The 25,036-nt window shown below is 47.3% G+C and overlaps 1 protein-coding gene across 1 annotated transcript; it reads left to right on the forward strand.

The window, feature by feature from the left end:
* Positions 1-686: 686 nt before the first annotated feature.
* On the forward strand, positions 687-1,539 carry LOC105036812 (uncharacterized). The gene is made up of 3 exons (XM_010912546.4): positions 687-895; positions 975-1,045; positions 1,157-1,539. Exons 1-3 carry the CDS (start codon positions 715-717, stop codon positions 1,277-1,279), a joined length of 375 nt encoding a protein of 124 aa, XP_010910848.2. The 5' UTR covers positions 687-714; the 3' UTR covers positions 1,280-1,539.
* Positions 1,540-25,036: the final 23,497 nt, after the last annotated feature.

The raw sequence follows: 25,036 nt of genomic DNA on the forward strand, positions 1-25,036 counted from the left end.
GAAGCTTACAGTCCTACTAAAGTTAAAGTGCTTTCTTTGATTTTATTGGAGGAAGAGGCTTAACACGAGATATTATTGAAAGAAAATTTGGCAAGAATCTTGGACATTGTGTGCTTTGTCAAAACTCATGCGAATCGGTGGATCATCTTTTCATTGATTATGTCTTTTTCTCCACCATCTCGAACTCGATATGTCATTATTTGCTTGGAGTTCTACAGTCACACAACTCATCTGAAAATTTATATCTAGAATGAAAGAAGAAAAAATTTTTCAAAATTGCTCAAAAGGTTATGTTAATACTAATTGGTGTCTTTATCTAGATTTATTGGAGAGAAAGAAATTCTCGGATGTTTCTCAACAAGCACATCTTCGTCGTTGTAATTGTCAAGTATGTTTTGCATCTTTTCTCTTTTAGATTCATTCTCTGTAATTTCAAAATAGTCATTAAATTTTTAAAAATTTAGAATAGTCTTACAAAGTTATCCAAATATCTAACTGGATGAGAAGTTTTTTTAAGAGGAATTAACTTTCACTCTTTTTTTTTTTTTTTTTTTTTTTTTTTTTTTTTTTTTTTTTTTTTTGATCTTCAGATGGATGTAACGACTTGTTTAGGTCTTTTATAATTTCTGTTATATATGTTGGCGCAGGTGGCTGCCCTGGCAGCCTCCCTCAACCATAGCCCGAGGGCGCGGTGCGCAGCAGCGGTTACGAGGCATGGAGGGGCCGGATCTCCCCAAGCGGTTTCCGGATTTAGGCGGTGACGCTATCAGTCATCATCCCAAAGCCAAAATACGCATTATTCAACGAAGAGTAGTATACCAAGGAAACGATGGGAAGGCCTCGTTTCTGGCACTGGTTCTCATGTCAGCCCTTGTCTTCCTCTCCTCCTCTCAGGGTACTCACTTTTTGTTAGTTCCATTGGTTGGTCGTTATTGCAGGTGTCATAGCTCTAGTTTCTTATGTTGGGCATGTAGGATATGGGAGAAGCATTAGGGTGATGAGGCATTATGGGAGGTGGCATTCTCCTGAGCCTTTAGTACATCAGGTTTGTATGTTTCCTGCTTTCTTTTATTTCCTTTCTACCTTATTTCATGATCTTGTTATTCTTTTTAGCCTTTTGATTGGTAGTTTTTATTTGTTTTTGTGGGTGTTTCAGGAAAATTCAGGGATAGAGAGGGATATGATGGAGGTGGAGATCGATTATAGAGAACCTGGAGCCAACACTAACCCAAGGAGTGGGAGATTTCTCAATTCTCCAACCTTACCTCCTGTTCCCTAAGCTTCAGCATTAGCTCTCAGGAAGAAATTAGCTTAGATAAGAATAAGCAGTGGGTGGGTTTCTCTTCTTAGATGACCTCCTTTTTGCCGACAAAATTGAAAGGAATGGTGCAATGTTTTTTAGGCCTGAGTTTCCTTCTCTTTTTTTTCCACAAATATATGCTTCTCATGGAGGTATATCTAGTCTCTAGGCCTTATCTGCATATCATCTGCCACCATATGTACCTTAAGCAAACTACGGCGATTTAATTATCTTTATCTTTTAATTACTAATATAAAAACATTGCTTGTCTTTTTTATCACTAATTAACAGATCTGATAATAATACGAGAATATTTTTGTCCCATATCACTTTGGTTTCCTCGAGTATACAGCTTAAATTATTTGTCACTAATGTAGCTTTAAGTGGTACTTATTCATGTTTTTATACAGTTAATGTACCATCATAAAACTTGTTATTACAATTGGTTTCCCTCTATGCCTTCCATTTCCCTAGGTACCACAAGGCAAGCAGCTGAGATCAATATTTAGGTAGTTGTGTTTTGAAAAATGTAGGCAAAATTTGTCTGGATAATATCTAAAATATACAATCACTTCGGCACTAAGAAATTAAAGGGTTGTGACAGATCTACATTGCTCTCGTCCCTTGTGTGGAGGTAGCTTTTGTGGCTCACCAGCACATGGCATGGTTTCTGGCTTCCATCTACGTCAAGTTGAACTGTAACTTACCAAAACAAAATCTTAATCAAACTTAGAGTACACCTGAGAATCTTCAATTGTTTGACCAGAGTTGTCACATGTTTTTTATAATTTAGAGTATGATCAATGAAGCAAAAGCCTCTACAATAAATACTAATCTGATCAAATTTACAAAATGCGACGTCCTATAAAGGTCACCTTTGAAACACTATCATGAAATCTTATTCTGATGATCATTTAACTTTGATGACTGCCAAAGGTCCAGAAAGAAAAGGATCAGTCAAAGAATAAGATCATGAAATAACATCTATAGTTTGATGGCTTCCTGTAAATTACATAGTATATTCAGAAATTTAAGGCTTGAATGGAGATTAGCGGAAGCTGCATCATATGTGCCGTTCCAAGTATAATCGGGTGATAATCAATCAATAACTATTCACTTATAGCAGTATTTGTTTATTTATTTGTAAATTATTAATGTTTAATCACAAAAACACTAGTGTACTGCAAGTTAGACATGTGACTTTTTTCTGCTAATGGCAATTTTTAACCATCGTCCTCACCTTTAATGCTTTTGTTTATGTAAATAAATAAGTAAATGTGTGATTTTATATGTTCTTTTTTCCACATTTTAATCTAATATTTAATATTTGAATTCTTTCGAGACTTCTTGCAAATCATATATACATACATGAGTAACCAAACTGTTAAATTTTGAGAGCATTGATGCATAATAGAATTTTGAGAAAGACCTGCATGCATAAAAGTATTTGATCCCTGAGAGCAGAAAATTGATCCGACAAGATATTCACTTTAGAAGGAAGAAGTTGTGCGGAGTTGCAACAGATCTGCCATGTCTGGTTTAGTGCCTGAAAATATAGATTAGTTAATCTGTATCATCGAGTTAATCTTCCAATGAGTTTACATGGGATGGATGTAAGAGAGTGGGAAGGTTAAATAAATTTCTTAAGCTGTACCCTGAACATCATCTCCTATTACCAGTTTTAAGTAAATTGAATAATAATATTTCAAATTTTGGACATTCAACAAAGCTAATGACATAGATTATTATTGTGTCATGAGTATATGTTAAACCTGGCTCTTTGTGGACAAAGAACTGAACTTTTAATAGTATTGTATAAGCTACTAATATAATCCTAATCAAACAGGACTGCGCTGTATATATGATATTGTTGTCCATGAGGCATGCGCAAGTATAATGACGATGTATATTTTAGATTTCAACAAGCTTTCCTGGCTTACCGAACTCTTCAGCTACAATTAATACAGATTTTTAAATCATAAGGGAAACTCAGTTAGATAATAAACTAATCAATAATAGAGGAGATACAAAGAGAGAAGTTAGAAACCATAATTGTAGTTGTACCATAGACACCTAACTTTAGTACTTGAAATTGGGAACTTGGAAAGTCAAGTAATCTGACCAAAAATTTTTTGCTCAAAGAAAATTTGACAAAAAAACCAGATATTGGTAGAGGAATTATGAAAGAATGCACATAATTACATAATTTCTTTTGTGATAAAGAAATGCCAGCAAAAGTGTCATCCATGAATTCACAGTGCCAGAATTCAAGTCCATCAGCAGTGCAGTTCATTCAGGTGAGACACCAAAAATGCTGAGATGCAAAACCCAATCAGTAGTTTTGATAAATGAGTAGGTTCAAAACCCTTAGCATTTCACTGGTCTTTCAGCATAAGAACAGGAGAGCACTCTGCATTAACATATCATGTACATGGAATCCTCTGTACCCATATGATTGATCTCAAAAATGAGATTTTATTCATTACAGGTACACATGATAATATGATATTAACCCTTCCTTTACATCAAGAAAGAAAAAAAAGCTAAGCTTCCCTTTATATCCAAAAAACAAATGACAAAAACTTTCAAGACTGTAATGATTATCTGGAAGCTAAGAAGCTACAAGCAATTGATCTCCGATTAATATAAAATAACTAATAAGAAAAGTACAACTTCCACCAAAAAAATATTGTCAAAGAGATACAAGAACAGCTGAATAGACAAATAAATAAAACTTCAAATATGAAGGTAGGCTAGAAAGGAAGAATCTCAAAACCTCACTGAGATTTTTTATCAATCTTGTATCCGACTTGACCTAAGTGCCACCCCTAAATTAGGATGGTTTTTACCAGCAACTCCTTCAAATCACTCGTACATATCATCAGAGTATATTAAAAATAATCACAAAGTTGGCATCTCTGATTGTTATTTTCTTATCCATGACTTCTGAAATGAAAACTTTCTTTCTTTCTTCTTCTTCTTCTTCTTATTTTTTTAAGGAAAATAGAGGGAGGAAGACCACCCCAAAATCAAAAGTTCTTCCTTGAATGGGTAGGTGCTTCAGAAGCAGTGTGACAGCAGCTGCTTCTTTTCTTTTTTGAATGCAAATATCTACCACTTCTCTTCCTACATTCCATAAACGTTTGGACTTTGCACCAACCATGATCCTTCCTCCAACTCGACAGCTATTTTGGTATCCTATTGAAGTCCAGAGTCCTGTATTATGCACCACCTCCCTCTTTCTCCACACTCATACTAACCGCAGCCCATCTCTCCCTTCCGCTTTCTTCACCTTTTCTTTCTTCAGACGTGCCAGAAAAACCAATGGAAAAGTCCTCTAGGAATCCTTTCTCACTCTCTCTCATTGTTCTTCTCTTCCTTAACCATCAACTCGGTCAACAAACCTCACCAGTTCTTTTGGAGCTTGCTGGGTCTTCTTGGATTCCACTTCCTGTGTTTGCTTGAATTGAACATTGAGTTTCTCAACAGTTTTTTTTTTTTTTTTGAGGGAAGTGGAGACTACTGGAAGCCATTAGTCACCAAAATTTTATTAAAGTGAAATAATTACATGTAGAAATGTGGAAGAGTGTATAAGAACAAGATGGTCAAAAGGACTCTACAAAAGTGCTAGAAAATCTACAGGGTCAACAGAGTCTTTGTTGCCTCCATTTTCCTTCAAAAAAAAAAAAAAAGGAGTTTCTCAACAGAGAAAGAACACATCTACTCCAGCTAAAGGAGATCTTGAGCTCAGCACTGAAGATGTGGAGATGGTAATGCAGAGAATGGGCATATCTTGTAGTCAGGAAGGCAGGTGGCTTGAGGAATACATGGGTTGCGATGAGCTTTACTCCATGTTTGAGAAGAGGGAGCCCAGCTTGGAAGAAGTGAACGAGGCATTCCATGTGTTTGACAGCAACCGTGATGGGTTCATAGATTCAATGGAGCTGCAGAAAGTTATCTCCAACCTGGGCGCTACAGAGAAGGGATGGCCAGATTGACTTCAATGAGTTCGTCAAGTTAATGGAGAACAGCTTCTGCTGATCCTTCTACTACTATTGTAAGAGTAAAATAGTTTCATTCTTCTATAATGCCTTTGATCGGTCTATTCTTATTACCGAGATCTACCAATCCCTGCTGGGCCATCAACTTGAAAATAAGAAAAGCTCCATTTGAGATTAAGTGATGAACTCCATGATGCTGGTCCTCGAACAAATGGAAACAGACAAAATGAAGTCCATGATTTAATTAAGAGTTGAAAAGCACTTCAGTGAAGAGGCCATTCGAGTACTTCTGAGGATAATGCACCACGGAAATAGATCGACAGCACTGTGGTTTCAGAAACTATAATTATATCTTGTCACGAAAGCTAGGGGCATGCCATCAAAAGCTGACGTTCTTACAGCTGCTCAAGAGACTGTGAAATGTCACAAGATTCTGATAAAACTATAAGCACAGATTTGTTGAACACATATAGTTTTTAGTCACAGACCATCTGCTTGAAACCATCTCATGCGTTACTCTAATATTTTAACATTGATATAGAGGGAAAGTCCAAATGTAAATGAATTGATGCTGGCCAGGATTGAGCCCAGTTGCCGATGGTGGGTGGTTTTTATCTTTATGAATATTTTTTTCCTTTCTTTTCTTTTTTATTTTGAGAAGCAGAGGATGGGTAAAAGCTTGACTGGAATCAGGTGAGGGTGAGATTCAAATCTAATCATCTAGCATCAACATCTAGTGACCTTATCAACTGAGCTAGTCATCATTTTTGTCTTCCTTAATAGTTTGAATTCGTCTAGAATAGTATTAAATTTTTTTTAAATAACTAAATTTTACATATAAAAACATCAAATTTAATTTAAGTTAATAATATTTGCTGATATGTCAGTTTGAATTAATGAAGACATATGAACTAAATGATACGAGCATTTTTCTAATAGACAAGAGCTAAATGAGGTAGTTTACCATGCATAGCAGTTAATTAAAAAACACTTATAAAATTTCTCTTTCACTTATATTTTTTAAATCACACTGAAAATTTAATTTGCACCGATTTGGAGTTTGCTCCTACTTTAAGAAATCAGATAACAGACGAGACATTATTAGAATAGTACATGAGATACAAGTCCCAAATCATGCTTATACTAGAATAATATCACAACAAATATAAAACGAGGTTTCCTAATTGTATCCAATCTTTCTATGATTGCAGGATCTCTAGCCTCTTTAGGCTCCATTTTTTTTTTTTTTTTCCAATTTGTAGTTTTATACTTCTCGTTGTGCAACATAACCATCTTCTTATTCCGGTTAAAGATGCAAACGCCCTGCCATGCTGTTCTTTCTTTAGTCAACAAAACATCATACGCATTTTCTGTAGCAATAATCAAAATGCAAGAAATCATGAAGCCAACCCCAAATAGTTTGATTTTAGACTAGGCTTAATAGCAGTGCAATGGCTACCAAGTTGCTTGGATGTTGGTAGCAGCATCAGCATCACAACAATGCCATTGGTCCATGCCATCAAGTAGATGAATCCATCTGTGGTTCTTTTCCATGATCACCCATTCATCATCCAAAAAAGCAGCTCCATAATAGCAAGGTTATGGTCATCAATTTGATGACTGGTTATATCAAACGGTTTGGTTTGAAATAGTTGGGTTGGTACTATAGAGAAGCATGGGAGAAATGATGGAAAAGGAACCATCATGAAGGTGAACGTTGGCAACCAGGCATGAACTGGGGTCAGGCAGGAACCTAGTCTGACACACTATATCATGAACTGTGTCTGGTTGGCTGGTATACATCATCTCATGATGATGCTGTGCGAGAAGAGAACGTGTCATGTATGATCCCACAGCACACCTGCATTAGATCCCAAGCCCTGACCATTCGTTGGGTACAGAACAAAAGTTGCAGGCTTCCATGCCTATATTTGAAGCAGGGCAGGAAAGCATGACAAAACCTGCCCTGATTCCCTTGTTGTTGAGCAGCAATAACAGTTGCACACCTTTGGCCATTAATGCTTGTCAATTTGCTGAGGAAAGGGGAGGAAAGAATCTGAATCTATGTGAAGTGTGAGCTCTGCTGCAGACCCACGAGGGGTGAAGGCTGGTTGGATACTCCCACAGCCCCATACTTTGAAGAAGTATTCGTACTCCCACAAAGAGACAGCTACATGGCCACAGGGACTCCAAACCAAGGTCACTATTATTCCTCTTTTTCACGTTACCAAACTTCTTTTCTTTTTCTTTTTCTCTCTTGTTACCGCACTTAAAATTTCTGAATTTGTTGCAGGTATGGGCATACGGTTGCAAGTTAAACTTAGGTTTGCGCCTATAAAGTAATGCATGCTATGAAAGTCGGGGTTTGGTCAAACAACACTCCGGTGCAGATTATATGGAGATTGATGCGACCCAGACTAACTTTACTTTGTAACTCTAGCCATATTTGGACTCGCCCATAAAATTATCTTGACTTGTTCTATATCAAATTTATCTACTGAGCTGGGCGGCTTGGATTTGTAATGAAGCAAAAACTAGCGGTAGAATTTGTCAATGTACCTATTGGGGAATACCGACCGACTCCACTCACGCCGACTTATCGTCGGGCCTACATGACCGACACCCGACTCTGCCGACCGATGGCTGCCATTACCGACCGACCGAGGATACGTCGGTCGGGCAGACCCTCTCCTCTTTCCCGATCGGCTGCACTATGGAGTCCGATGTCCGACTCTTACAGCGCGCCCGACTGACTGTCGGAGGGGCCCCGAGTTTCCACCCGACGTCCCTCAACTAGCCACCGACCTACAGTCGGTCGGCTCCTTCAAATGCCGTACGACTGTCAGAAACTGTCACTCCTGACAACGGCATGCGGCGCTGCCGCCTAGGGGCATTATCCCACCTAAGGCATGGGTCAACCCTAGCGATTTGACAGCCCACGGTGATTTGACAACCTCACGATGACTCTGACATCCTCAGTGAGTTGACAATTCTTCGATTGTCTGTGCCATTAATGACGGTGCCATACCGTGCTCTACTATATATATCGGGGAAAGCAACAGTGCTGGGAGGTCTTTTCGAAACCCTTGAATCCCTCCTCCTCTCTAGCTCTCGCTCTCACCCTCTCTCTCGTTGAGCTCCTTGGTTTCTTTTTACTGTTGCCTAGTCTCCTCTCTGACTTGACCGTCGGAGGGTCTCCGCCGGAGCCACCTCCGGTCAGTACGGACTTTCTTTGCATGTGCTCATCCCCGGCGACCAGGCGGCGGGGGGATCGATTCTGGCAACCAGGTGACGAGGAGATTGGCCGCAACAGATTGGCACGCCAGGTAGGGGGGCAAGGCGTAGTGCTTCATCGACAGCACCAGGGATTGTAACCCCCACGGAACTCGAAACATCTCCTAAGATGATAAGAACCAGAGCTCAGCGGTCGAGGGTCACCGGGTCGGCGAGGCGCTCTTCCCGCCGGGAAGAGGCCTCCCCTCCACCCTCCATGGCGGAACCTAGCTCTCCGCACCCCACGGTGATCACGGAGGCACAGATCGCAGCGATCGTGCGGCAGATGACCGTGTTGACGGACGCAGTCAAGAACCTTCAGCAACAACCAATCCGGTTGCCACCCTCGTCGGTGGAGCAACCGGCGGCACGTCCAATGCCCTCCAGGAGCAGCCGCCGACGCCCGCGTCGGTCTCCATCGCCCCTTCGGGAGCACCTACCACAGGGTGATTGACAAGTCCTCCTCGACCTTGGCGAGATTCTCCAGGCTAACCCAGAGCTACTCGCGTTCGGCCTCGAGTTCGACGATGACGCCATCCCGCTCCCGCCGCAGTCGGTGAGCGGTTCGGCCCTTGCGCTTGGCTTCCCCGTGGGTCGACTTAAGTTCGACCCCCGAGGCAGCCAAAGCATCCATGAGACAAGAGATCTCATCCTCAAGTCTCGCCTCCCGATCGGTCGACAGCTTCAACTGCTCGACCAGTACCGTCTTTTCGGCTTCGACGGTCGTCGCCCTATCCTTCCAGGCCGCACGGACGTCCCCGAACCTCCGATATCCGACCTCTAATTCGGACATAATGTAAATCAACCACAAACAGAAACCGACCGTCAGAAAGATGAAAGAATAAAGACAGCAACAGAGGAAGGAGGCGAGGCAGAACTTACCCCGATCACGGTCGGGTAAAAGGAAGACAGCATCTCGGTCACCTGCCGAGCCTTCAGAACCTCCACGTCGGCTGGAAGGAGGGTCCCCTGACATAATCTCCTGGCCAAGTTATGGTCGGCCAGGGCTGACGCTTCCTCGGGGATCCGGGTGCCAAACGACGTGGCGCGACCCCCCGACCTTGAGTCGTCTGCAGGGGCCATCGGGGCCTTCCCTCGATCGGCCGCCCAGGCCCGTAGATCGGGGAAGGAAGGGATGCTCGAGCTTGATTGAGCACCCCCCGAGGCAGCAGCGGGCACCGACGGAGGACGTTCGGGTTCCCGAACGACATCCTGCGCCTCCCCCATCGACGAAACCACCGACGCTCCTTCGGCCATTCCCTCCACCGGCTGCTCCTCTGGTGGTACCGTCGGAGCCGAAAGCGCAATGACCGGCTCCGACTGATCGGCCACCGATGCGGTGGCGGTCGGCGCTATTGTCGGGGGCCTCTTCGACGGTCGTGAGGGCCCGACCCCGGACGCCGGCCTCTTCCTCGCCGCATATTGTCTGATCTCGACGTCAGTCGGCCTCATCCTCGGTGGTGTACCTGCAATTTCAATAAGAGAATCAGTACATGTTCGGGGATAAATGCGAAGCGAAAAGACAACCGATAGATCGGACAGTACCTAGACGGGGGACCAGGCTCAGGCCAGCGTCATAGAGGGCTTATTCGGTAACAAGCTCCCTCTACTTCGGTACCGACATGTCTTTGAGTCGGTAGAAATCCTCCCGATCGTCCGCCTCCATTCGGCTGTTCTCGTTCACCTCGGTCTGAGGCTCGCCCCAGAAGGAAGAAAAACCCCAAGGAGAAGAAGAGGAAACGAAGAAGAACTGATTCTTCCACCCATGAATGGACGATGGAAATCAGTGATGAAAGAAAAACCCTTTCGGGATTGAAGAGCCACCACCCTCGAGCCTTAGGGTGGGGTCTGAGGATGAAGAATGCCCGAAAGAGAGAGATTCGAGGGTTGGTCAGCAAAAGCTAATACAACAGGGTGATGCTGATTATTAACCGAACTGAGTTCGACGCCAGTTACGCCGGACAAAGTCCGTAATAATCTAGAAGATTCTGAACAAACTCCGAAATCGGGAGCCGAAGACCAGCCCGGAGGTCCTCGACATACAGAGTCACCTGGCCCGCGGACGGGTTGTTGACCCACCCCCCGGCCCCAGAGGCGAAGAGTCGGAACTGCTCCGGGATACAATACTGATCCCGAAGTCGATCGACATTCGGCTCCGAAAGTGAGGAGACCTCCACTTCCGGGGTTGATCGAAGATCATCAGTCAGATTCCCCGACTGAGCTCCCCGAGGAGAAGTCCTGGCCATGATGCCGGAACCGAGAAGAAGGAAAGGACAGAGAAGAAGAAGGAAAAGATAAAGAAGAAGAAGGAAAAGACAGAGAAGAAGAAGGGAAAGACAGAGAAGAAGAAGGAGAGAGGATTCCAAAAGAAGTAAGAAGAAGGCGAAAGAAAACAGAAGTCTCGGACGAACCTTCCAAGGAATGAAGGCGGAGGCAGCTACTTAAGATCGGGGGACCGCTTGGGCAGAGTCTCCGCAGTAAAACTGTGAGAGTGGGGTTCTGGAAACAAGTGACCTCATATATATAGGGCCTTTCGACGGTCGGGATGAGGGCGCGCCGACGAGAACCTCTCGGATGATCGACACCTGGCAGCATCCGGGCCCTCCTCCAGCCGACGGTTCGGCGCACCCATCCCAGATCGGGCCACGTTGCCTTCACTTGCTTGAACAGCGCCGGCCCAACGACTTCCCAACATGTGGCGAAAAAATTGTGCCTCAAAATTGATTCGCTGACGGCGATCCACATTCCCGAGGGAGCCTGGGCGGTCCGCGCTCCCAAGGGAGTGCCAAACGGCAGTTTGCGTTCTCCCAGGGATCGTCTGACATCAGATCGTCTGGCACCGGATCGTCTAACACCGGATCGTCCGATGCCGGATCGTCTGACACCGGATCGTCCGACACCGAGTCGTTTGACATCGGATCACCTGACGACGGATCACCTGACACTGGGTCGCCTGACATCAAATCATCGGACATCGAGTCATCTGACACCGATTGTCTGGATCGTCTGTTGGTGAGATCAGCAGAATCAGGGCATGACGCAATAAAGAATCCACTCCTTTCGCCCGACGCCCCGCCTGTGTAGAAACGCGGACCGACGTGACGTCCGACTCAGGAGTGGGGGGCAACTGTTGGGATATACCGACCGATCCTGATGCCGACTCTCCAATGCCGACTCACCGACGGATCCCGATGCCGACCCATCCTCGACTCTCCAACGTCTGACTCACCGACGGATCCCCGATGCCGACCCATCCTAGAGGATGGACCGATCGGCTTTGCCCGACTGACGACGGGCAGCACTAACGATAACTACCGACCATGCCCGATCGGAGCGTGTCGGCCTAACAGACCGACACTGTCTCAGATCACCTGAAAGTCGATCTTGCATCACCGACTCCCTGTCGGTTTAGGCAACCGATGTCCGACCACTGCAGGCCCCTTTTAGACGCCGAACGAGTGGCATGGGCTGCAATCCCGTCAAGGACATGCCGTGCAACCGTCGAGAGGCGTTGTCCAGCCAGGGACCTGGGGCACTGTCCTGCCAAGGACGAGAATTAATTCCTAGGACCTGTCAGCTTGTCAACGACATGACAATCCCAGCGATTTGACGACTCTTCAGTTGTCTACATCACCAACGGTGGGACCATACCACCTCTTACTATAAAATGAGGTAAGGCAGCAGCTTGGGAGGAGGAGGTTTTTCTCTCTCTCTCTCACTCTCTCCACCGCTGAGTCCCCTGATTCCTCTCTACTGTTGCCTAGTCTTCTCTTTGACTTGACCGTCGGAGGGTCTCCGCCGGAGGCATCTCCGGTCAGTATGGACTTTCCCGTGCAGGTGTTCGTTCCCGACGACCAGGCGATGAAGGGATTGGCCGCAACACCTGCAAATTATACATTGCATCCCTTAAAGTTTGGAGGGGGGAAGATATTTCATTGGACTACAGTCCAAGAGTCCCCCTCCACCTACAGATTCAAAGCGTGAAGTTTCTGTATAGCAACTTTACAACCCAACCAAGCCGCCATCATTTCAGCATGAGGAATCGATGAGGGTGGCAATTTCTTGCCTCTTGCTCTCACAAGTCTCCCATAATGATCTCGGATAATGTAAGCTGTAGCATACTCGTCAGAAGATATAGAAGCATCAAAATTCAACTTTAGGACACCTATTGGAGGAGGAAGCCAACCCACCAACTGAGGAACAAAAGACTCCAGCCGAGCTATTCCAATAGATCCCAGTTCAATGGCATGTCCATAGGCTACATAGAAATTTCTTGTCCAATAAATTCCTGCAAATTATACATTGCATCCCTTAAAGTTTGGAGAGGGGAAGATATTTCATTGCAGAAAATTCTCTGATTACGAACTTTCCATATAGCCCATATCATACAGACAATCAGCAATCTGCTCCTACAATCAAGGTGAGAATTAAATATATATTGTGTAATATGCTCCAAAGAAAGCAGAGTTAAATTAAGATCAGTAACATTTTGCAACAGCTCCCGGTAACTTTTAGCATAAGAGCAGTCAATGAAAATATGTAGGCAATTTTTTATCATGTTTGCACACTGTCCACAATAAATTTGATCAGCTGTCAACATATTAAAATAACAAAAAAATTCTTAGTTGGTAACCTTCCCCACAATAATTTCCACAAAAATACTTTTACTCTGAGAGGGACCTGAAGCTTTCATAATTTCTTAAAATAACCATTGGACTAGTGGCAGGAGTTTGATGTAAGACAACGTCAACATCTTTCAGCCTCACCTTACTTGCAGCCGTAGGTTCCCACTGTTTGAGATCCTTCCAACCTCCCAAGGGTAGAGGAATAGCTTGAACTTTATTTTGTAATTCCATGGGAAACAATTCAGACAAAATTTTCTCATTCCACTTTCTTTCCATTGTTATTAGGTCTTTAACGTTCTATTGTTCACATTCCACATCCATATTAATAATAACAGGAGTCATAGCCAAAAAGACAATAGAGATCCAAGGATCAAGCAATACATTAATATCCTCACCAGACCCAATGACCCAAAGAAAGTAAAATTCAACTTTGGGTCCAACTTGCACAATTCTACTCTATATAGTAGAACACTTTGGTGGCTTGGTATAATTAAACCAACTACCCTGAAACTTATACTTGGCAGAGACCAACCTAGCCCACAAAGAGTTAGGATTTAAAATCAACTAAGTCATTATTTTTCCCAAAGAAGCTTTCTTCCTCTTAACAAGCATGGATAACCCCAATCCACCACACTGCTTTGGAGTGCAGATACTTTCCCAAGAAATGAGATACAGTTTTCTTTGCTCCACCAAATACCCCCATAAAAAAGCTTTGAACTCTTTCTCAATGTGATCTAAAATCATAATAGGAACATGTAAGGAGACCAAACAATATAAAGGTAATGAGAATAAAACAGACTGCAATAAAGTTAATCTCCCAGCAAAAGACAGAGCATTCCATGCCCAACTTTCAATTCTTTTTGTATTGGCTTCCACTAAGAAATTGAAATCAAACACAGTCAACCAGTCTCTGGATAAAGATACACCTAAATACCTTCACGATTACCTGTTCTCAGTCATGTGCAATAAATTACGTATACTTCTTCTTACCTTTCTCTGTGTCGAGGGACTAAAAATAATAAAGAACTTTTGTGAATGAACAGCTCGTTCGGACATCAAACAATAAGTCTCCAATATTGCTTTTATATAAATAGCGTCCCTTGGTGTTGCCCTCACCACTAGTAGCACATCGTCTGCATAGAAAATATGCGACAGTAGAGGGCCATTAACACCCACCTTATATGGCCTTAAGAGATTCCATTGCACAACCTGAGCAAGCATTTTGGATAAGATTCAGAGATAAAAAAGATAGGAGAAAGAGGGCACCTCTGTCTCAATCCCTAGTAGGCTAGATCCAATCCATTGGAGTCCCATTCATCAAAATAGCAATACGAAAGTCCATAATACAAGTAGTAATCCAATTTATAAAATAGGAATGAAATTCAAAATAAGCCAATATCTTAAGCACATAGGGCCAATGGACTCTATTATACGCCTTTCCATATCAATCTTAAGGGCCATTAGACTCCGACTTTTTGGGCTCGTATAAGTGAATGCATAACCTTCTGCCCGACTAGAATATTCTTCCAATGTTCCTTCTAGGCACAAAAACACCTTGCTCAGTAGATATTAGAGTTGATAAAAATAGCTTCACTCGATTTGCCAAAATCTTTGCTATGATTTTATAAACAGTGTTACACAAACTGATAGGCCAATAATCATTAACATTATTTGGATTTTATTTTTTAAGAATGAGGGCAATGAAAGTATTCTTCTAATTTATAGGCATAGAATTAGTCATAAATACATCTTGGACAGCTTCAATTACCTCCCTCCCAACTATACTCAAAAAATGCTTAAATAAGAATGGTTGAAAACCATCAGGTCTCGAGGCCTTGTCTGACTCATATCCTTGATAACGTCAACTATTTCTTCATCCAAAATTGGCTTAATTAACTCCATATTATTTTCCATTGAGAAAACTGTATCCACCACCCCAAGATCAATATCATCAATATCCTCTTGAGTTTGCCACCAATTTTGGAATTGAATAAAAAAAATATTTCAAACTATTTCGTCATCCTCCACCATGGTCCCCTGCACACCCAAAATCTGCGATATTCTATTTTGCCTCCTCAAAATAGTGGACTAGTGGAAAAAGAAAGTATTAGCATCTCCATCTTTAATCCATGCAAGTCCTGATTTTTGCCTCCAAAAAATCTTCTGACTATACAAGTTGCACTTATATTGTCTTAACAATGATAGCAAATATATATGTTGTTGAATAGATAATCACCCATTAACTTTTTCTTGATGCTGCAAGCCCAATATCTGTTGATTCAACTCTTACCTCCTCTTAAACAAATTCTCCAATGACCATTTCCATCGCTGAATAGCCACCTTAGTTTGCTGGAGCAGTTTGGATAACTTACTAGCTAGGGACACATTGTCAAAACACCTCCAAGCTTGCTGTAAACACCTCCAAATATCCTCTCCATACAACCAAATCTTTTCAAACCTAAAAGAAACAAAATCCCCCCTTCTTCTATTAGAGATTATAAGAAGTAAAGGTCGGTGATCAGAAGCAAACTTTGTCAAATGTTGAATCTTAGACTCAAAAAATATATTCATCCAATCATCAAAAACAAAAGCCCTGTCAAGCCTTTCCCAATCTCGAGCCTGCCCCAACTTGTTATTACACCAGGTAAAAGATGGCCCTTGATATCCCAAATCAACAAGACTAGATTGTCTTAAAAAATCTCTGAATTCTTTGATTTCTCTTTTAAGTTTAAAAGGTTCCCACCTTTCCTATCCTCCAGGCTCAGAATACAATTAAATCCCAATAATCAAAAGAGGCAACTCCAAAGTTTGAACTTCTAAAATCTGATTCAAAGCTGCCCACATTCAACACCATAAGTACTATACCATAAATAACCCCAAGCACCCAAGTAAATCTGGAATCAGGAAGGATAATGCCAAAAGCTATTTGTCTATTAGAGTGAAAAAAATCAATTTTCACAAATCCCAGCTTCCAACCCACTACAAACCCATCAGATAGTCTTATCAAGAGATCATATGAATACCCCAACAAGACCCCAACAGTCTTTGAAACCGACCCACAGCGGCTTCATTCAATCATGTTTCAAAAAATCAAACAATAGTAGGACTGAACTACCTCATCATGTTTTTGACATAATTCCCAAATGGGGGTTTAGCAGCTCCCTACATTTCCAAGCAAGGATTTATATTAGTGATGGGATGAAAAAAGATGTACCCCAATAGCCTTAGTCGACCCTCGATATTATTTTGATTGGGAATATTTATATTGTGACTCAGCAGGAAGCTAATCCATTACTACACACTGTGATATTGGATCAACCCTCTACCTTTCAGACTTGTCAATATCAACTTTAATTTAGAAACATGTAATTATGAGTACCTGGCCCCTCCAAAGATTATTGATATTGAAGCTCAGCCTCAGCCTGTCCCATCACTATCTTGTTCTTGTTTCCCTGCTCTGTCATTCCGAAATCAGTAACCTTCATTGTCACATGCCTCCATACCTCTTTACAAGTTTACCATGAGAATGCTCAGATAGTACAGAACAAGTTGCTTATCAGATTCATTTATTGATACTCCTTCCTCCCTAACAATCATTTATTTTGAGAAGGCGAATCAGAGCTCGAGGAAAAAGACATTAACATTGCCTTGGGTGGCGATCTTTTATGTTTCTCTTTCATAACTCCCAAACCAGATGACTCCGCCTTCACCGATGATGAAGAGCTGATTTTCATAGGTTGCACCACCTCCTTTGCATTCTGCATCAGAGGAGCAAACCTTGAGCCCACATCTGCTCCCTTTGCTTATCCGATGATTTTTTCTTATTCACAATCAATCCCCTCGCCCCCTTCTTTTGTTTTATCCAATCCTTCTCCGAATGACCACCATGCTACATAGGGGGTGCAGGCCTCCTAGCACGTCCAGGTACAGGACTAGTTACAGGACCTTGGAGGCCCTGATCCACGTCTATAGATAGGTCTTTGTCGTTGTTTTTCTGAAACATTGGAGCATTCACAAGTCTCAGAATCATTAGCAATCCGACCACATATGTAACAAATTTTAGGCAAAACCTCATAAATGAACCCTTGCCAAATGATTTCATCATTGACCAGCACCTTCGCTCCAGAAAAAATGATTTGCCTAGTATCAATTAGGACACAAACCCTAGCAAAATCTAGCCTTACAGAAGACTCTATCCACTCGTCCAGAACAAAGACTTTTCGTCACCGCTGCTATACTTATAACTTTTTCTCCCTCCCATAATTCCAAAGGAAGATCCGGTAGCTTAATCCAAACACTAGCATGACGGATACCATTACAGCCAAGTTTAAAATTGGGCCGCCAAGCTTCTAGAGCTAAAAGTTGGCCTACTAGGACTAAGGGCCTCTTTCCAGAACCCTTTTTTTCCTCCTCTGAGAAGAAATGAAACACCAAAATGCCCTTAATAAAAGGACACCTGAAACTCCCTAGTAACATTCCACCTTACCTTAAGTTCTTTCATAACAAAATCAAGTGGAAAGCCCTTACCCAAAAATTTTTCCAGTAAAGTAACCTTCAACCTCAAATAGGCAGTACTCACATCCTCCTTAGAGAAAGCTATCACCTTAGTGAATCTCTCCCCAAGCACAGCTATATCCTCTACCGTAGCTCTGATCAATTTCCATCGAAAACATCCCGACCCTTGCACCACTTGCGCCCAAGAGCAGTCAGGATCAGCCACAGCTCCTCTACTAGGTCAAGCCGAATCTTGATCACCTCTGTCTCCATGACTCTTCATCCGTTCCTCCCTAGAGGACTCTTCTACCAAAGAATCCCATGAGAGTTTTTCTTTTCTATGTCTTTCGGCTTCTACAAGGCTCCCCCAATCTCCTTTGCCGAGAATTTTGGAGAAACCCTAGCCTTTGATTTCCCTTTCTTACTCATCGAACTCTCTCACTCTCCTTTCCTTCCAAAGGTATGTGTTGCGGCCAATCCCCTCGTCGCCTTGTCGTCGGGGACGAGCGCCTGCAAAAGAAAGTCCACACTGACCGGAGGCGGCTCCGGCGGAGACCCTCCGACGGTTAAGTCAGAGAGGTGACTGGGCAACAGTAAAACAGAGAGCTCAATCGAGAGAGAGAGAGGGTGAGAAAGGGAGCAAGCCTGTTATTTTTCCCCCCCGGCCCCCAGCACTGTAGCCTTCCCCGATATATATAGCGGAGCGTAGTATGGCGCCGTCATTAATGGCGCAGACAATTGATAAATTGTCAGCTCACTGTGGACTGTCAGAGTCGCCGTAAAAGTATCACGTCGCCGTGGGGCTGTAAAATCACTAGGGTTGACAATGCCCTAGGTGGGATAATGCCCTTAGGCGGCAGTGCCGCATGCTGCTGTCAGGGCTGACAGTCTCTGACAGCTGTACGGCGATCGGAGGAGTCAACCGACCTTAGGTCGGTGATCAGCTGTGTGTCGTCGGGTGGAGATTCGGGCCCCTCCGACGGTCAGTCGGGCATGTTGCGAGAGTCGGCCATCGGACTCCCTGGTGCAGTCGGTCGGGAGAGAGGAAAAGGTCCGCCCGACCGACATATCCTCAATCAGTAGAGGCCGTTAATCGGCCGGTAAGGACGTTCGGCGATCGGTCGGTCGGCCGGTCGGTCGGTCGGTCGGTCGGTCGGTCGGTCGGGTATGTCCGATTATAAATCGGCGTGAACGGGGTCGGTCGGTATTCTCCAACAGTATGCCTAAACGTATTACCAAAAAAAAAGATATGCCTAAACGCTTAATGCTTCCTATATATATATTTAGTTCGTGCATATGATCTTCTTAGGTTCTACATTTAAACCTTAATATGTTTCTTTGCAAAACTAAATTCACTTGCTCTCATGGTTAACATAAGACATACTGAATCAAACAACTTAGAAGTGGGGATATCCTTTGCTTCTTCCATTTTCAGGTTAAAAAATATTGTCACTAAGGTTTATCAAGCACCACACATGCTAAGATATTAGCACATGGTACTATGCCGTTAATGTTTCATGCTATTATTTGGTTGTAGTCGCAATCATCATCATTGTGATTATATTACTTCAAATTTAACTTCAAGCATTTGCAAGCTCCTATTGGATAACTTTTTTTCCCAACAGCATTTTCCTCTCTCGGTAAGATTTCTCCCTGTTTCTTGACAACCCCAATAGACTGATGCCTAAGGGGTCATATTTGCTTCTGTCATCCATTTTAGATTTAGATTTTTTTCTTTTGGTTGGGGGGCGGGTGGGGGGGGGGATTAATAGTGCAAAGCATCAAATATTAAAAAACTATGAAGTCTTGTTGCGGCCAATCGCCTCGTCGCCCGATCGCCGGGAAGCGTGCACCTGCAAAAGGAAGTCCGCACTGACCGGAGGCGGCTCCGGCGGGGACCCTCCAACGGTCAAGTCAGAGAGGTGACTGGGCAACAGTGAAATGCAGACAGAGAGCTCTGCGAGAGAGAGAGAGGGAGAGAGGAGCGAGCTTGCGTATGTGGGAGAGACGGACGGATCGACCCTTTGCACTGTTGCCTTCTCCGGTATATATAGTGGAGCTAGGTATGGCGCCGTCATTAATGGCGCGGACAAGTGAGGAACTGTCAACTCACTGTGGATTGTCAGAGTCGCCGTGAAAACATCATGTCGCCGTGTGGCCGTCCAATCACCAGGGTTGACCATGCTCTCGGTGAGACAATGCCCCTAGGTAACTGCGCCGCATGTCCGTGTCAGAGCTGACAAGGTCTGGCGGCTGTACGGCGATCGGAGGAGTCGGCCGACCCTGGGTCGGCGGCCAGCAGAGTGGCGTCGGGTTCCTCCGTCGGTCGGCGAGTTTCATGTGAGTCGGCCATCGGAGTCGTCCGTCGGGGTCGGCCAGTCGGTCGGTCGGCCGTCGGAGTCGTCCGTCGGGGTCGGCCAGTCGGGGTCGGCCAGTCGGAGTCGGCCGTCGGGTCGGCCAGTCGGAGTCGTCCGTCGGGGTCGGCCAGTCGGTCGGTCGGCCGTCGGAGTCGTCCGTCGGGGTCGGCCAGTCGGAGTCGTCCGTCGGGGTCGGCCAGTCGGTCGGTCGGCCGTCGGAGTCGTCCGTCGGGGTCGGCCAGTCGGAGTCGTCCGTCGGGGTCGGCCAGTCGGTCGGTCGGCCGTCGGAGTCGTCCGTCGGGGTCGGCCAGTCGGTCGGTCGGCCGTCGGAGCCATCCGTCGGGGTCTGCCAGTCGGGGTCGGCCAGTCGGAGTCATCCGTTGGGGTCGGCCAGTCGGTCGGTCGGCCGTCGGAGTCGTCCGTCGGAGTCGTCCGTCGGGGTCGGCCAGTCGGTCGGTCGGCCGTCGGGGTCGGCCAGTCGGAGTCGTCCGTCGGGGTCGGCCAGTTGGTCGGTCGGCCGTCGGAGTCGTCCGTCGGGGTCGGCCAGTCGGTCGGTCGGCCGTCGGAGTCGTCCGTCGGGGTCGTCCAGTCGGGGTCGGCCAGTCGGAGTCGTCCGTCGGGGTCGGCCAGTCGGTCGGTCGGCCGTCGGAGCCATCCGTCGGGGTCTGCCAGTCGGGGTCGGCCAGTCGGAGTCGTCCGTTGGGGTCGGCCAGTCGGTCGGTCGGCCGTCGGAGTCGTCCGTCGGGGTCGGCCAGTTGGTCGGTCGGCCGTCGGAGTCGTCCGTCGGGGTCGGCCAGTCGGGGTCGGCCAGTCGGAGTCGTCCGTCGGGGTCGGCCAGTCGGAGTCGTCCGTCGGGGTCGGCCCCTTCGACCGTAAGTCGGTCGGTGGGTATTCCCCAACAGTTGCCCCCCTCCACTCTTGAGCCCGATGTCGTGTTGGCTCGCGTGAACACGTGGGCGACGGCTTCGGACGAAAGGAGTGGTGTTCCATCTTTTCCTGCCCCGACTCTGGCGATCATATCAACGAACGATCCAATATCGATCGTCCCGACTGTAGGTCGAGCATGCACGTCGGGTCGGAGGTCGGCCAACCTCCGAACGTTGCTCGTCGACATGATCATTCTGCAGAATCTGATAGTCGAGTAGCATCCGACGTATTCGGATAGGATAACGATGGCAAGTCGAATATCCATTGTCCAGCCCTTGGTCGGACGTATGCGTCGGGATGTATGATAAACGGTGGCAAGCCGAATATCCTTCGATCGGTCGTGACCAGATCGGTATGTCGCGAATGCGACTGCGGTCGTCTCGGCGTTTTGCCCTTCTTAGTCGAAGCTAAGTCGGCAAGTTAGCCAGCCGCATTAGTCGAAGCCCTTTGCCTTCAGAGGTGGGGGCCGTCGTAGATATTCCGCTCCTTCGATCTCCGTCGTAGAATCCGATATGTCCTCGACGATCGAGACGTAGATTGTGAGCACGTGTCAAGCAGGTCGTCGGAGACCGCACGCTCCATCCCACGAAGTATTGCCCGCTTTGGCTGGGTCCGGACCGGGAGCGTGCCCAGTGGTCCCCACCGGGGGTTGTCCCCCCTCCACTCCTGAGCCCGATGTCGTGTTGGCTCGCGTGAACACGTGGGCGACGGCTTCGGACGAAAGGAGTGGTTTTCCGTCTTTTCTTTCCCCGACTCTGACGATCACATCAACGAACGATCCAATATCGGTCGTCCCGACTGTAGGTCGAGCATGCACGTCGGGTCGGAGGTCGGCCAACCTCGAACGTTGCTCGTCGACACGATCATTCCGCAGAATTTGTTGTCGAGTAACATCCGACGTATTCGGATAGGATAACGATGGCAAGTCGAATATCCATTGTCCAGCCCTTGGTCGGACGTATGCGTCGGGATGTATGATAAACGGTGGCAAGCCGAATATCCTTCGATCGGTCGTGACCAGATCGGTATGTCGCGAATGCGACTGCGGTCGTCTTGGCGTTTTGCCCTTCTTAGTCGAAGCTAAGTCGGCAAGTTAGCCAACCGCATTAGTCGAAGCCCTTTGCCTTCAGAGGTGGGGGCCGTCGTAGATATTCCGCTCCTTCGATCTCCGTCGTAGAATCCGATATGTCCTCGACGATCGAGACGTAGATTGAGCAATTGGTTCGGCGATCCATCGATCAGGCCGATGACGGAGTCATAGATTCGGCGATCGGCAATCGAGCCATGTTGGTCGGGGCCTTTTGCCTTCAAAGGCTGAGGCCGTCGATTTCGGCGATCGGTGATCGAGCCGTTGATTCGGCGATCGACGATCGTCCATGTTGGTCGGAGCCTTTTGCCTTCAGAGGCCGAGGCCGCCGATTTCGGCGATCGGTGATCTAGCCGTTGATTCGGCGATCGACGATCGGCCATGTTGGTCGGAGCCTTTTGCCTTCAAAGGCCGAGGCCGTCGGTTTCGGTGATCGATGATCGAGCCGTTGATTCGGTGATCGACGATCGGCCATGTTGGTCGGAGCCTTTTGCCTTCAGAGGCCGAGGCCGTCGGTTTGACGATCGATGATCGAGCCATTGATTCGGCGATCGACGATCGGCCATGTTGGTCGGAGCCTTTTGCCTTCAGAGGCCGAGGCCGTCGATTTCGGCGATCGATGATCGAGCTGTTGATTCGGCGATCGACGATCGGCCATGTTGGTCGAAGCCTTTTGCCTTCAGAGGTCGAGGCCGTCGGTTTGACGATCGATGATCGAGCCGTTGATTCGGCGATCGACGATCGGCCATGTTGGTCGGAGCCTTTTGCCTTCAGAGGCCGAGGCCGTCGTAGATTCTCCGCTCCTTCGATCTCTATCAGGATCTGCGCACGAGGAGCGGGGAGAGGGGCGTAGGAGTCATACCTGCGATGCGTCGGTCTCGGACTCCATCGTCAGGGTGACTTTTGGATTCGTCGGGGTGGCGAGACCCGACTATCAGTCGGGAGCCTGCTTGGTTCGGCGGGTCCCCAATCTTTCCTCCGCTTCTCCTTCGGGCCTCTGGGTTCGGCCAAACGTCGGTCGGATGCCCCTTCATCCGCGCGCATATACTTATATGCGCGCTCCAGTAGCTCGGCGTATGTCCGGGGGAGGGTCTTGTCCAGAGAGTAAGTGAATCGTGACGCCCTCAGACCCCGCTTCATGGCCGAGACAGCCATGTCTTCGTTGAGGTCCCGGACCTCGAGCGTGGCCGCATTGAATCGCGCCACGAAGTGTCGGAGCGTCTCGTTTTCCCTCTGCTTGAGGGAGAAAAGGCTGTCCGACGTTCGCGATGGCTTTCGGCTAGTGCTGAAGTGGGCCACGAATGAGTGCTCGAGCTGCGCGAAGGAATGGATACTGCCCGATCGAAGACCGGAGTACCAAGCCCTGGCAGCCTTGCGGAGCGTGGCGGGGAAGCCGATGCAGAAAAGAGCGTCGGTTGCCCCTTGAATCGTCATGAGAGCTTTATAGCTCTCGAGGTGGTCGACTGGGTCGGTGGAGCCGTCGTAGGGTTCCACGTGCGGCATCTTGAACCGACTGGGAATCGGCTCATCGAGGACCAGTCGGGAGAGAGGTTGGGTGGTCTGGAAGTCGACGTCGTTCGAAGACTTCTGGCCGTCCGTCTGCAGTTGGGCGAGTCGGCGATCGATTTTCTCGAACCGTCGCTCGTAGTCGTCCGCTCATCGATGCTGGGAGACCCCAGGGGTGGAGCCTCCGGAAGATTCTGAAAAGGAGGCCGACGGTGTGCGCGGCCGCTTCTCCTTCCTTGCCCGTTCCAACGGGGAGGGAGAGGGCCGCTGGGACCGTCGGTCGTCGCGCCATGGTCATCCCTCCTCTTCTCCGTGGGAGCGCTTTTGGGGGCGCTCGCATGGAGGCGACAGGGATCGGCGCGGTCGTCGACGGCTGCTCCTGGAAGGCATAGGTCGGGCCGCCGGTTGCTGCTGGAGGCTTTTGACTGCGTCGGTCAGTACGGTCATCTGCCGTACGATGGCCGCAATCTGGGCCTCCGTGGTCACTGCAGGGCGCGGAGAGCTAGGCTCCGCCGCCGGTGGTGGCGGGGAGGCCTCTTCCCGGCGGGAAGAGCGCCTCGCCGACCCAGTGATTCTCGATCGTTGAGCTCTTGTCTTTGTCATGTTGTCCCCTACCTGGCGCGCCAATCTGTTGCGGCCAATCGCCTCGTCGCCCGATCGCCGGGAAGCGTGCACCTGCAAAAGGAAGTCCGCACTGACCGGAGGCGGCTCCGGCGGGGACCCTCCGACGGTCAAGTTAGAGAGGTGACTGGGCAACAGTGAAATGCAGACAGAGAGCTCTGCGAGAGAGAGAGAGGGAGAGAGGAGCGAGCCTGCGTATGTGGGAGAGACGGGCGGATCGACCCTTTGCACTGTTGCCTTCTCCGGTATATATAGTGGAGCTAGGTATGGCGCCGTCATTAATGACGCGGACAAGTGAGGAACTGTCAACTCACTGTGGATTGTCAGAGTCGCCGTGAAAACGTCATGTCGCCGTGTGGCCGTCCAATCACCAGGGTTGACCATGCTCTCGGTGGGACAATGCCCCTAGGTAACTGCGCCGCATGTCCGTGTCAGAGCTGACAAGGTCTGGCGGCTGTACGGCGATCGGAGGAGTCGGCCGACCCTAGGTCGGCGGCCAGCAGAGTGGCGTCGGGTTCCTCCGTCGGTCGGCGAATTTCATGTGAGTCGGCCATCGGAGTCGTCCGTCGGGGTCGGCCAGTCGGTCGGTCGGCCGTCGGAGTCGGCCAGTCGGTCGGTCGGCCGTCGGAGTCGGCCAGTCGGGGTCGGCCAGTCGGAGTCGTCCATCGGGGTCGGCCAGTCGGTCGGTCGGCCGTCGGGGTCGGCCAGTCGGAGTCGTCCGTCGGGGTCGGCCAGTTGGTCGGTCGGCCGTCGGAGTCGTCCGTCGGGGTCGGTCGGCCGTCGGAGTCGTCCGTCGGGGTCGGCCAGTCGGGGTCGGCCAGTCGGAGTCGTCCGTCGGGGTCGGC

Source organism: Elaeis guineensis, chromosome 15 (genome assembly GCF_000442705.2).
Source record: "Elaeis guineensis isolate ETL-2024a chromosome 15, EG11, whole genome shotgun sequence".
In the NCBI taxonomy this organism is placed as follows: Eukaryota; Viridiplantae; Streptophyta; class Magnoliopsida; order Arecales; family Arecaceae; genus Elaeis; species Elaeis guineensis.